General features: G+C 40.0%; 1 protein-coding gene across 1 annotated transcript; it reads right to left on the reverse strand.

Moving 5' to 3' along the window:
• Window positions 1–1,504: 1,504 nt before the first annotated feature.
• LOC125376752 lies at window positions 1,505–14,084 on the reverse strand. Its single transcript, XM_048388565.1, has 15 exons — window positions 14,062–14,084; window positions 13,121–13,437; window positions 11,934–12,080; window positions 11,167–11,299; window positions 9,503–9,673; window positions 9,279–9,418; window positions 8,982–9,158; window positions 8,069–8,109; window positions 7,871–7,905; window positions 7,223–7,323; window positions 5,488–5,658; window positions 5,277–5,323; window positions 4,644–4,748; window positions 4,237–4,359; window positions 1,505–2,086 (listed from the first exon to the last, which is right to left on the reverse strand). The coding sequence occupies exons 2-15, from the start codon at window positions 13,330–13,332 to the stop codon at window positions 1,911–1,913; spliced, it is 1,779 nt and encodes a 592-aa protein (XP_048244522.1). The 5' UTR covers window positions 13,333–13,437; window positions 14,062–14,084; the 3' UTR covers window positions 1,505–1,910.
• Between the last annotated feature and the right edge of the window lie 263 nt (window positions 14,085–14,347).

Consider the following 14,347-nt stretch of genomic DNA (forward strand, 5'->3'; position numbering starts at 1 on the left):
ACACTTTAATAAACTATATCTGTCTGCATGCCTGTCTGTCTGTCTGTATGCCTGTCTGTCTGTCATTCAAATAAATAGTTCAAGAATGAATAAGCGTGTAATGTGAAAATTTAAAAAGAGTAATTACGTATATGTCTGACTAGAGGATATTCACACCAAAACCAGCAATGAGTTCAGACAATAAAACAACGTTGTTTGTATATCTGATGCAATTCCCTATATTGACTCTTTGATTCAGGTGAATAATTCGGGGTGTGTGATCGCTTATACTAGTCCGGCCTTTATCATCCCCTAATGCCGAATGCAAGGCATGGTAATAACAAGTGCCATCTCTTAGCGTCTTTTGGTATGATGCTTCAGGAATCGAACCCATGTCCTTCCGCTCTCCGGACAGACGCTCTGTCAACTAGACCACGGGGGTGGTCACTATGTGATAGTGATTGATAAACACATGCTTATGTTATAGTCGGAATTGTACAATGGACTGTTTTAGCAGATATGTCTTATCATTATGGAAAGGGCTTTGTTGCTCCTATTTTTATTTGAACATCTAAGAAGAGCCTTAATCAATTTCTAAAACTATATCTGCAACCTTTATGTCAGAAGACATTGGAATATAATCCACCCAAACGATGTAATTAATGCGAACAAATACCACCCGCATTTGTTGCATTTAATTCACGCTCGCTTTAATTTCAACATTTACAGTGACTGCTCAAGGATGAAGGGACGCAAGCATACTGAGCAACAAAACTTCCAAAATCCCTTTTGAACACTTACACATCACAAGTATACCCGGAGATAAGGCTTTACGTAGACTTGTTCAGCAGTAAGTGAGTTGGGTTTGCTTGTTATCACATGGCGTGATCAGTTTGAGTTCGAAGGATAGTCTCCCGCGAAGCTGGTCCTGACTATTACTGCTTTGATGGACACGACGAATACGAGAAAATATTGCACACAACATCCATGTCTTAATATTCGTATCAGTGTACTGACCCACTGATGCTACATGAGTCTGATAAGGAAGGGTATATAACATAGGTCACGACTTACCTATGGCGGTACAACTGTTATACACAGATTGACTCCTTATGCCAGCCAAATGACAGCAGCTGGTTCAAGCATCTGCAACAGAAACCACGCGAAAACAAATCCGGTACACAGAAAACCTCATTGCGATCATAGAACACTTGGCACCAAACCGTTACTTCACTTATAATTCTAACTAATAACTCGATATATTTGGTAGACATTGGTTTTAAGGTATTAACAAAACATTACATGGACAGTGAGTGAGTGAGTGAGTTGGGTTTAACGCCGCTTTTAACAGTATTCTAGTTATATCACGGCGTGTCAGCTTATTGTGGGAGGAAAGCCCGTAGTGATGCAGGTCTCAGACGTTTACCACTTTGGTGAAACCCACGAGCACGGGTATGGTGCTGACAAACCTAGAAACATAATCGGGGCGAACCGGGATTCGAACCCACAATCATAGGTTTCTGGCGTACTCAAGGGACGCAACTCTGCACAGCGAATCGCGGCGCCTTAGACGACTGGGCCACCCGTGCCCCCTTACAGGGACAGGGACCAGACTGGATCATATTCAACGTTAAGTTTCTGCGAGCGAGCGAGTAATTTCATATGATCAATATTAATGCGAAACAATACATCAGTGATTATGGACCCTGGGACTATATCGTGATTCAATTCGTTTCAGCTACAGCGACAAAACCAGAAATTATTTTTAATTAAGACTGTCAGCCTAAATTTCATCTTAAGAAAGACACTGCAATGTATTTTTGTGGTAGGCAATTTCATTTTTTCTTTTCCAACGGTCTGAAGCAAATATGTTTTCTTTTAATTATTTTTTTCGATATAATCCCTGTACTCCCTCGCCGACCCACCCACCCCTATCCCCCACCCGAGAATATCAAATGGTCGGTCCCCACATGTCTGATGCGGACCATCCCACTATCTGAATAGAAGCTATCACATGGTAACGTTGTATCCTGACCAGCAAAATTAAACAAATTTATGATAGATTCTAAAGCATGCATGTCTAAGTTATCCACATTGTGATCATCACCTGAAAAATATAAAAGGTAAATATAAGTATACAACATATATTATATCACAGTTACCTGTTAATAGAGTAACACATATTCAATCAAATACATTTCAGTGTTATTGGCAATTGAAAGCAAAATGCTTACATCTAGATAATATATTCAAAGAAAAGTGACATGAATTAATGATTATGAATATGAATGATGTTGATGAAAGTAAAAAAATGTACAAGAGAAATATGTAAAACAAGCATATGCAAAACAATAACTCCACAAATCAGGTGTTATGCGTTATGACCTGAAAATTTCAAGAGTTAAGAAGCATTGAAATTCATAGCATAATTTGTGTTTGTTGTTTAAGGCCGCACTCAGCAATATTCCAGCTATATGACGGCGGTCTGTAAATAATCGAGTCTGGAACAGACAATCCAGTGATTGACATCATGAGCATTGATCCACGCATTTGGGATACGATGACATGCATCAACCAAGTCCGCGAGCCTGACCACCCGATCCCGTTAGTCGCCTCTTACGACAAGCATAGTCGCTTTTTCTATATGCATAATAAAAATATCAGCCGTTAAAAAGATATTGTTATTGGTGAGTTTGGTGTCCATCTAATTGTCTCTTTTATCAACATTTCTTTCAGTATTTATATTTTTTATTTTTCACATTTTTTTTACAGGCATAACATGTATGCAAAGTTTACTGAACCCCTGTTTTCTTTGATGAAATAATAATTAAGGGTACAATCAATTTAATCCTTCACGCAGAGATAAAATGATATTTTTCTTGTAACTGCAACTAGTTTTAACTTGTTTGTTTGTCTGGTCAAAACGCTTAACATGGTGCTTTATAACACATCATTTCGCAATGTTGGCCAGAATGTCCCCTGGAGCACGGTACCTTAACGTCATTCACCAGCTTAATGCATACACCAGCTCCAGAGTGAGTGAGTGAGCGAGTATGGTTTTACGCCGCTTTTATAAATGTTCCAGCAACATCACGGCGGGGGGCACCAGAAATGGGCTTCACACATTGTGTCCATGTCGGAATTCGAAACTGGGTCTTCGGCGTGACGAGCGAACGCTTTAACCACTTGGCTACCTTACTCATGGAAAATATGCGGAGTTCGCTTTCGAAATGTCACGCTTGCATCCCAAGTACCAAGGTGTCCGACTCGTTGTTTGGTAATGCAGAATACTGCAGTGTTGTGGAGTCTTCACATTCCCCGAAAAGTTATCGGTGGATTCGACGAGGAAGCGCTTCCTGGGAGAAGTCCCATTCACTGTCTGGGTTACGTGTAGAGGGGGCAAGGGCCCTGAGCTGACGATGAGCCTTACCAGCCTGACTGTGCCAGGATTACCCAAATCCTCTTTGCTGCATTTATAATAATAATAATAATAATAATAATAATAATAATAATAATAATTTTCAAGGAGAGGCTTTCTGTATTGGAAAAATCTGCAACCCTGCAGAGTCCTTCGCTTCGATGAAGTCGTCTTGTCCTTTTTGATAATTCAAATGAAATCATTTATATCATTGAATTTTCTGTCCCCTTTGACACTGATGTGATTGACAAGATTGAGGAAAAAACATGGCAAATATGCGGACCTCGCTTTCGAAATGTCACGCTTGCATCCCAAGTACCAAGTTGTCCGACTCCCTATTGTTCTCGGTGCCTTAGGTTTGGTACCTCCCAATCTGTTGACTGACATTGGGAGAGTATCCGGGTTTGCTACCAGGAATACAGCCCTTCTGACAATCTGGTTAATGCAGAAGGCTGCAGTGTTGAGTAGTCTTCACATTCGCCGAAAAGTTCTGGGTGGGTTTGACTAGGAAGAGCTACCTGGGAGAAGTCCCATTCGCTGTCTGGGCTGCTTGTAGGGGGGACAAGGACCCTTAGCTGATGATGAACCTAACCATCCTGACTGTGCCAGGATCACCCACACCCTCTTTTCTGTATTTTATTTTAATTTATTTTAATCTGTAAATAATAATAATAATAATAATGCACATTCATGCATGGTTGCTAAAGGACCGTCCTAAATGAATTTTCAATCAAACACGTTTTTTCATAGAAATTTATAGAATTAATGTGATGACGTATGATTTACTGTATGTATTGTTGCAAAGTACTCGATATAAACTTTCGAATGGTAATACTTACTTATTTCACAGTTCGTTCCACTGAATCCTGTAACGCAAGGACAGTAGTAGAAATTTAAGTAGAGGTTGCTGGTGACACAGGTTGCGCCGTTTTGACATGGATTGCTCAGGCATTCGTCCACATCTGATGAATAATAATACGTCAATTAAAACACAAGGGATAGTGTAGATCTTGACGATACAGTTATTATGGCTATTCACCTTAATATATATACCTTGGATAAGCACTCAATGAAAACGTCATCTTGGAAACTTGTATTAACGAAATATAAGGATTTTTTATTGTTTGAGAGCAAAAAGATTTAAAAACATATATTTATATCTTACCATCTTAATGACGGAATAATGGTGATATCTGAAATTCCATTGCTAAGTGGAAATTAAATGTTACAAGTTAATGACAAATACCTAAATCACAAAGGCGACCAGTATATCCGACTATACATATACATTCGAAGGTAGAGCCGTTGCTTTTGCATGAGCCGTACGAGCATGGAGCTGATTTGCAGGGATCTACAAAAAGGTAAGTTAATTAAACCTCCCATAGATCATATCTGAATGTTAACATTCGATGCAGCTCAAATGACAAAGCGTTTTATACCCTTCTTTTTTGTTAAACAATTGAACATGATGAAAAATTGCTTCACATAACTAGTGTCAATTATTTTTGAACATATAATATAAACGCCATTCTCCTTTATTGTTTTCACAACCCTGTTAGGGGCACGGGTGGCCCAGTCGTCTAAGGCGCAGCAATTCGTTTTGCAAGAGTTACGTCCTACCGCACGGTGGGTTTCACCGAAGTGGTAAACGTCTGAGACCTGCATCCCTTCGGGCTTTCCTCCCACATTAAGCTGACATGCCGTGATATAACTGGAATACTGCTAAAAGCGGTGTTAAACCCAACTCATTCAATCACTCACTCATAACCCTGTCGTCAAACTGCCGCTGATGCAAATAAGATATGTTTTAAAAACATTAAATGAAAACTATGTTTTGTAAACCCCTTCTTTAACACATGTATCAGTATATTTAACTGACCTTCAACTTCCATAGTGATCCCAAGGCATTTCTCCTCCGACCCTGTCCTGTAAAGGTATGCACATTCTGTTTACGTATAATGTAATCAATTGAAATCTTTTATTCTCGAATATACACCATAAACGTGAAGTACATTGGTAGATACCAATCACCTACGATTGAAATATACTGTTGCCAAAAAACTATTTAAAACATGTATATCTCTCCTCACCCTTGGTCGTCATACGCCAGGAAACATATTCTTTGTCCGCCGTCCTGATCAGATGTTATTCTTACATCAGTCTCAAACATTTCTTGTGCATCCTTGTTCACTTTGACTGGCACCGAAATTTGGGTATTCTTGAAAGTCGAAGTTGTGTAGTTCATAGAAGCTATTCGTCCTCTGCAAAGTTTAATGCGATGAATTAAAATTAGTACATATTTATGACTATATTTGATACTTGAGTAAATGTTTTGTTAGTAACACACAACTGACAGAGAAATCCTTCTGAATGCTGTGAAAATTATGTGCATATAATACCACGAGGGTAACCCGTGAAGATCCGGATAGAATTGGTCTTCAGCAACCCATGCTTGCTGTAAAAAGGCGACTATGCTTGTCGTAAGAGGCGGCTAACGGGATTGGTTGGTAAATTAATTCGACCTTGGCATTCGATTGCGCCAATATGGGAGGCACACAATTGTGTGAGCTAATCGAATGACATTTTGCTGGACTTATAACTGACATTGCAATGATTGACAGTGCAATGATTAATTTATTGGTATTTGCAAGGTATGTCAGAGTATCAGAACACTGCCAAATCGTCGCACTTCGCCGTTGTGTTGGCGTCACCCTCTATCTGCAGGTATTTCCTCATCTAAACCGTTGTTTTCTTCTAAAAAGATGCACGGGACATATAGACCTATATAAAGTATGTTCACTCGTAAGGCACTCACTCAATCACGCGATACAGTCAGACGCCATGTTTGTTTACGTTAGTATGCAAAATAACTATGACGTCATATGGCAACGTGACTGATAATGGCCCGTTGTTGGGCAAAATGAGCGCATTATCAAGTTACAATGACCCGCACTTTGTCTGATAACTCGACGGTCGTTTTATGATAATTCTATCCATTTTAGCTAATACGGTAAACTACGGGTATAACGAACTCAATTTTAGTTCGTAATAAGCGTAGTTCGTTATAAACACATATACAGCATACATACAACAAATGGCCGAGACTAAAACAAATTAGTTCCTTATATCGGTCACTTCGTTATAAACGTAGTTTACTTTACATATTAAAGAAACAGTAACATAGTATCTCGGGATGCTTATCCTTGTGAATTTAGTCGTATGCCAGACTTCCATTGCATTATTGGGTCCGTAGTTATCATTATCAATTTCTTGTTAGTAAATTACTTATTGTGGAGTCCAACGTAATTTCACCGCTTCCGTGGTCTAGTGGGAGAGCGTCCCCCGGAGAGCAGAAGGTCCGGGGTTCGATCCCCGGCCGCGTCATACCAAAAGACGTTAAAAGATGGTACTTGTTGTTACCCTGTCTGGCGCTCGGCATTATGGGGCTTAAACAAGGACTGGTCGGCTCGGAGTCACTTTACTGTGTCTGAGTGGGGTATTCATGTTAAACTGCGGCATGGTATCTCAGTGAGCTAGCACTATAAATCGGCATCAGTCCGGACTAGTACAAGCAGCCACACAAACACACACACGTACATGCACGTCGCTATAATCTTGGACGCGACGTTAAACCCCATTTCACCACCTCACCAACGTAATTTCTGGTATGTATTGTTTAGGGACCTCGCAAATTAATATTTAACTTGAAATATATGACGTGTTCAGTGAATATAGTATTACGTTCAACGTTATATAGAAATGTGTTACTAAACAAATGTAGAAGCGAGCCACCGCTTGTTACCTTCACAAATACAACCTGCTTACCCTGGGCGGTTAGTTGTGGAGTAAATAGGGAAGGAACATGTTGAATTCTGTAGGCACCGTATTACAATATCAGTGGGGAATAATGTGAAGAAGGGTCGAGTCTGAAAAGAAAGAAAAAACGTTTCTACCATCACAGGACACGTGTCTACAACACGACGTTCCTAAGGATCACAGCTACATGAATTCTACCACACATTCAGGAAGAGACGCCTCGGAGGACAGAAGCTAATCTGAAATGTAGTAGGTCTCTGCATAGCAGCAAATTTGCGTCTTCGTCCAGTGTTAGTGAATGAATATGGTTTTACGCCGCTTTTAGCAATATTAAATCGGCTTCACACACTGTACCCATGTCGGAATCGAACCCGAGTCTTCGGCGTGACGAACGAACGCTTAACCACTAGGCTACCCGACCGCCCCCAATGTTAGTCATTGGTATTGTGAATAAACATAGTTCAGATTACAGATTTCAGAGTATAATGAATCATCATTTGTTTTGATGGAGCTGCAGGTGGCCGGAATTTGTTATGCAGGGTTGCGTCCCTTGGAAACGCCATGAACCTAAAATCACCCCCGACCTCATCCTGAATATTGTCCGGCACTTAGGCACAGAGTATGAACTAATCAAATGTTATAGCGCTCTTTACTTACCGACGAAACAGCATCAGGTGTTGCGAAGTGTATGTCTATACGAAATGGAGAAATATTACATGTGAATATTAACGTGTGCACTGATATTCGACAGATAATATTTGATATATATATTTATTATTGAGATTATATTGGCCATCTCACTCATTCACTGTTTCGGGTTTGGAAACCTATCTATAGCTACAGACTATATTTTACCTTTGACAATGATCTTGTAATTCCTATCAAGTCCATCATTTCTGAAAATATACCAATAATGCGATTGCTGAATATATACATGTCTTTTTTATTAGAAAACATATATAGATTGCATCTGTACTTGACATCGTCAGTTATATGTACACTGTCTTTCGATGCAATTCCCCCTTTTGACTTGAACCATATGTTCCCATGTTTTTTCAGGTGAACAACTGACTTGCTTTGCATGTGTTTGTGACGGGTGCCATCAATGTGGCAGGATACGCTCACCTTGACGCGAACACCTTGTATCATAGCTATGTGATAGTGATTCATAAACACATGCTCATGATATAGTCAGAATTGTACAATCGACTCTGCTTTATGCAGAGATTTCTTTTGGATATGGAAAGGGTTTTGTCGCTATATTTCAGTCAATGGTTGATGTGCAATCAATGTCAAATCGAAGGTGCATCAGAAGAAGATGGCAGACTTGAAATGTGATGTTCGGCTTAAAACCTAATTTTGAAACTATTTGTTTTCGCTACCATAAATTGACCCAAGAGTCAACTAACTTTCCTTTGTTTTTTTATTGACGTGTAATCCGCAACATTCTAGCCATATGACTTCGGCCAAAAATAGTTTAGTCTTGATCACTTTTTTGTTTTTCAATTTGACAATCCACCATCCTTATCAACTGTTCATTTCCAAAATGATTATCGAAACAGTTTGTGTCTCATCGAACAGCACATCTATAAGTTATGAAACGTTTCCGAGTAAAGTGATGAATCGTTGCTAAAACACTGCTCATTGTATGAATCAATATGTTACGATTACCAAAGGCTACCATTTGTAAACTCAAGTTCAAATGTTTAGTATTACATATATACACACTGAAAACTGCAGGTTTATCGCCTACTCGCATAATGCTTACCCCAAGTTATCCGTTACCAATGCGCCTAAGAGGTAGGTTCCTACATCTGCTTTCAATGGCCGCCATTTCACTATTGCGTACTTGACACCATCACTTTGGCGACTGGTGTCATATTTCAGTGGTGGGACCGAAAATAATCTCCATGGAATTGATCTCACATGGAGGTAAGAAATCTCACTGGAATATGAAACAGATCTTTTTGTTAAGAAGCGAATGTATGGTGACGTTAAATAATCTGATGACAGGCGGAGATCCGGAAACTTTGTTCCCAAAAGAACACGGAATCACATAACGTACCTTTTGGAAGTATCATATGGCTTAGCATAGAGAGGTATTTCCAGTGTTGAACCAGCATAAACGTAGAACACATGTTGACTACTCTTTGTGGGGTCCACAAATTCGGGCGCTTCTATGACTTTCAGGGTCTGTATCATGAACTGAAATCATGAATCAGAACAAAATGTTAAGATGTCGTCAACGGTCAACTGCCTGAAAAGTTAAACTAACGATTATTTGCTTACCTGAACCGTTATATCACTGAGAGACTGGGATCCAACTGGTATAACTGGACGACTGTCCCCCTTGAGGCTTATAGGTTTGGCGTTAAAGTCACTGATCCATACAGGAAGCACACCCCATCCTTGATCAAAGAAGTGATCCGATTCATAGGCCGTTATTTCTATGCTGCAGTCCTGAAGAAAAAGAAAATATACATATTTCGTATTAATTGTATTTTGAAGTTCAATTAGTTATTGCACAACAAAACAAACGACAAAGTCATGTAACATCGAGTTGGACTGCTAACAAAAAGAAAACGAGAAAATGTACACATATAATTTGAAATGATAGTATTAATAGTACAACAAGCAAAAAGACAATTTCATGGCACTTGGGATGAATAAACAGAAAGCAATGACACAGATCTGGGGTCATGACTGTCCCTTTTCAGACAAAAAAGACGAGGAAAGTCTGGAAAAGTTTCTGGACGCTCCATAACCCCTTGGTAATGGCATCAATATCCTATGTGACCTCCTCGAGCGTCCAGACAGCCTGGACATGACGCTTCATGATGACGTCATTATTGCGTTCCCATGCTGAAGACCGCCTCCCTGGTCTATTGGTAGAGCGTCCGCCCGGAGAGCGGAAGGTCCGGGGTTCGATCCCCGGCCGCGTCATACAAAAAGATGTTAAAAGATGGTATTTGTTGTTACCCTGTCTGGCGCTCGGCATGAAGGGTCTAAAACAAGGACTGGTCGGCTCGGAGTACACAGTGTCCGAGTGGGGTATTCAGGTTAAACTGCGGCTGTTGAAGGCACCGTCTGGAAGCGGTTGCGTATATGTAAGGTGCGCAGATAACGGCACTTCTGTGGGATGGTAACACGTGATCTACCTCTTCGTGGTCCCTCGTGTGCATGGCCTAGTGATATCGATGAAGAAGCCTTGCAATAGCCAGAATACTGCACCTATATAGAGGATATTTCATGTGTCGAGTGAAATATCATGTTTCTCTCATCGAGTTACGGGGGGAAGGAGATATTTTCACGAGTGGCGTAGCCGTCACGAGTTTAGAGAAACGAAGTGCGTCAACTGATGCGGGGTCCTAACGCAGTTTCTTGCCGTATCCGTTGATGTGCAAATGCAAAGTGCACATGTACAAGTCATCCTGCGGCGTCATCTGACTGACCAGGCCTGTCCTGTGTACTACCAATCAATCTGTGACGTTCAAACAGACTGACGATGGTGGCACGTGTACAGTATTTGATTGACAGCTTCTTACGATCTGGGTGTGCTCGGAAACATTTGCCTCATTCCTACATCTGTGTTATAAATGCCCAGAGACTGTTGGCTTGACGAATGTTTTAAAGGTTTTGGTTCATTCAGCTACAATGAACTTCAGCATGCAACTTCATCATGAGGTTCCAATTTCTGGTGGTCCGTGCCGTGATATTGCTGAAATACTGCTAAAAACGTCGTAAAGCCATACTCAGTCATTCATCATGACGTCCGTTATCTTTGTGCATTTACTTCATGGATTAACTGATAATACTAACAACATGACGGATGATAATGCTAACACAGTAGTCTGGCGTCATCCATTATATAATTGTTCATATGGACATGAACGTGCACCTTCTCCTTGGAATATATGTTAATGAACAAAAACTCTCTGAAGTTTCATTGTTACCTTATGTATGGTCGTGTTACGTGGTGTAGGTAGACCACCAGCTATCATGAACACTGCTGGCTGACATCGAACAAAATCCCCATCCTCGTCCATGGTGGAGAGTTTGATGACTGTTACGCTGTTCAAGAGAATTCTGGAAGACATAAATTTATAATCAGTCATGTATGCGTTTCAAAACTTGAAATCAATACATGCTTAATGATATGCCTTCAATAAACATCCCTACATTTGGAATACTTTAATGATATGCCTTCAATAAACATCCCTACATTTGGAATACTTTTATGATATACTTTCAATAAACATCCCTACATTTGGAATACTTTAATGATATACTTTCAATAAACATCACTACATTTAGAATACCCGAATGATATACTTTCAATAAACATCACTACATTTAGAATACCTCCGATTATTATGTACATATTTGTTTCTGGTGATAGGAGTTAACGATGTGTGAGTACTTGAGGAAAACGTAGGTAAACATCAATACCTGTAAACCATTATAGAACGATCATTTGAAATATCAACCATGACGATCATTCATCGTAAAATCGAATGAAGTATTTCATGATAATTGGAAAAGGCATATTGTAGGCAGCATGGCTTGTATACTCCCCAAGGAGCTGAGAATGAAATTCGAGTGCACACTGATCCATTGACCGGAGTAATTCATCACGGGAAGAGCTCCACACAAATGGACTATTATTAATAGTATTATCACTTCATCTTAATGGGGCCACACTATATCATTATCAACCTACTTGTATGTAGGCTTAAACATCGCAACAGGGCTGTTGTTTGGTTTCCCTGTGTCACTGCGTTCATGTGTATTTATCTTGACTTGGAGGATGACTCTTGAGTAGCCATTGTAACCATAGTCAAAGTCTTTCCAGAAGTTACCATGCATCCTGTTGATGTAAGTTGCAATGAGCTATTCATTTTCGATTCTTTGACCACACAAACCATGATATAACATACAGATCAATAATTTTAATAACAAAAACACCTGGTGAATAAGAATCATCATATTTTGAAATATCATTTTGTGATACATTACATGTACGTACATGCAAAGCGTCAAAGCTCGAGTATAACCAGTCTCGATTTTCCGACTACACAGATTCCATTGGGCGTAAGAGGCAAAAATGAGGTGATGCTTATATGAATAGATAATTGAAAATCAGTGTTGACACCAGGGGTTCGCTGAAAGGTTAAGCATGTCTGTCTATTGGTAAATACATCGAATCAGCACTTGTATTCCCTTATCCCATGCCCTTCACATGATACCACTGTCAAAAGGTCCAAGACACTTTGATTATTGTATCATTAATGCAAAATCATCACAACAGGCCGGCCTACAAGTGCGTCTCCCAATGTCGGTCACCGAACCCAAGTCACCAGACCACGCTACTGGATTAGAATAGGTCTTCAGCAACCCATGTTTGCCGTGAAAGGCGACTATGCTTGTCGTATACGTAAGAGGCGACTAACAGGATCGTGCATTATGTAGTGTTTGTTTGGCTGTTGTTTAACGCCGCAATATCCCAGCCATAATACGGTGGTCTGTAAGTAATCTAATCTGGACCAGACAATTCAGTGACTGACATTGCAGCAGGGCGTTGTGTCATACCACAGATAACATCCTTACCATGTCAACTTGCAACATTTTGAGCATCTACGCAATTGGAAAAGAACGACATCCATGAACCAAGTCTGTGAGCCTGACCACCTGATTTCGTTAGTCGCCTCTTACGACAAGCGTGGGTTGCTGACAGAATATTCACGGAACGGTCATATAATGATCCAGAAAGACCTGTGGTCAAACAACAGATCGAACATTACCGCAAGCCACTTTATAGTGCCTCCGTACATTCATCTTTTGAACTACAAGAAAAAATGATCTAATATGTAATAATTTAACATTAAAGAACAAGCTGGTTACACTTACACAATATCTGTATAGCTTGATAATGGATCGACTTCAAGAATGACCTCGGCTGTTTCCTGTTCCCACCCGATGGGACCATTTACGGCTGCTACTTCGCCAGTGAGATTCTTGGATACTTTGTCAGTGATCATACTGTAGATGTAGTTTCTTTGCGGGGATCTGACCTCCGAACTCCAGTTTCCAAAATATGTAGGGCCATTCATGTGCAACATATGGTTTCGAGTCGTAACTGTGCTCCTTCCGACGTCATTGATCGAGCAGTGTTCGCCACAGGGTCCTTCACCTAACACCCATCCGGTAACAGTCGTTAATTGTACCTGAAAAAACCCTGAGTTTCAGTTTGTTATTGTTGTCAGAGGGGTATGTTTAGAATCCTGGTGGTTGGATTTTATTGTTCAGTTTAACTGAAAGGTCGATCATTGTACATGGCCAACAGTTAAGATAACCATTGACATAGAAAGTCACTCATTTCTTTTAATAATTATGATTATCGATACTTCTTTTGTGAAAGTACAAATAAAACACATTCACATATCAGTCTGGTATAGTTCCCTTTAAGTAATTATACGAAAACATGCAAATTATATGTTTTCATTAATTTCCCACAATATTCAGATCCGTTACAGTATAATTGCATACCTCACTTCGTAAAATGTCGACTAAATATTTCAGCAGTTCTTTTAATGTGAAAACAACTTAGTTACTCTCTCTTAGTGTCAGCGGTTTGATTGAATATCGTCGTCAGATTGAATTGCAATCTGTCGTTAGTTTGCGCAGCAGTTGGGGAAAGTGTAGTGATAATAAAACTATCATGACTATCAGACTAGCATGCATCCTTTTGTGCAATTATTTGAATGCGGCATTGAGCAGTACATGTATATCTTTTCTATAACAATTTAAACACGATTACAAAGCCAAACCTAAGACTCGGCTTTTCATACCTTAAACGCTTTAGGGTTGGATGTTGAAGCTCATTGATCCTCCCATGAAGTGTTTAGACTGAGCATCCACACCCAACAGAGGCATCAGAATCAGTAGGAGAGACACCGAACACGCCGCCATGACTCCTCTCAAGATAGTTGGTGAACACTGCGTGTGGACGACATTATATCACATTTCAAACTTTATATGTACCAGAGCATCTGAAATTCCCCCTTGGGGATTTGAAGTTAGAATTGGTCTCCTGCGACCTTTGCTTGTGAGAAGCTATTTAAGGCCAAGAAGAAG

The sequence above is a fragment of the Haliotis rufescens genome, unplaced genomic scaffold (genome assembly GCF_023055435.1).
Source record: "Haliotis rufescens isolate VD_foot unplaced genomic scaffold, xgHalRufe1.0.p SCAF_73, whole genome shotgun sequence".
Lineage (NCBI taxonomy): Eukaryota > Metazoa > Mollusca > Gastropoda > Lepetellida > Haliotidae > Haliotis > Haliotis rufescens.

Excerpts from the sequence above, each read along its gene's own strand:
- LOC125376752 (XM_048388565.1), bottom strand. The coding sequence starts at position 13,332 with ATGTTGCACATGAATGGCCCTACATATTTTGGAAACTGGAGTTCGGAG. Across the intron at positions 8,110-8,981 it reads TTGGTAACGGATAACTTGGG|AAATGATGGACTTGATAGGA; the intron begins GTAAGCATTATG and ends GTATATTTTCAG. Across the intron at positions 2,087-4,236 it reads TGGAACGAACTGTGAAATAA|GTGATGATCACAATGTGGAT; the intron begins GTAAGTATTACC and ends TATATTTTTCAG.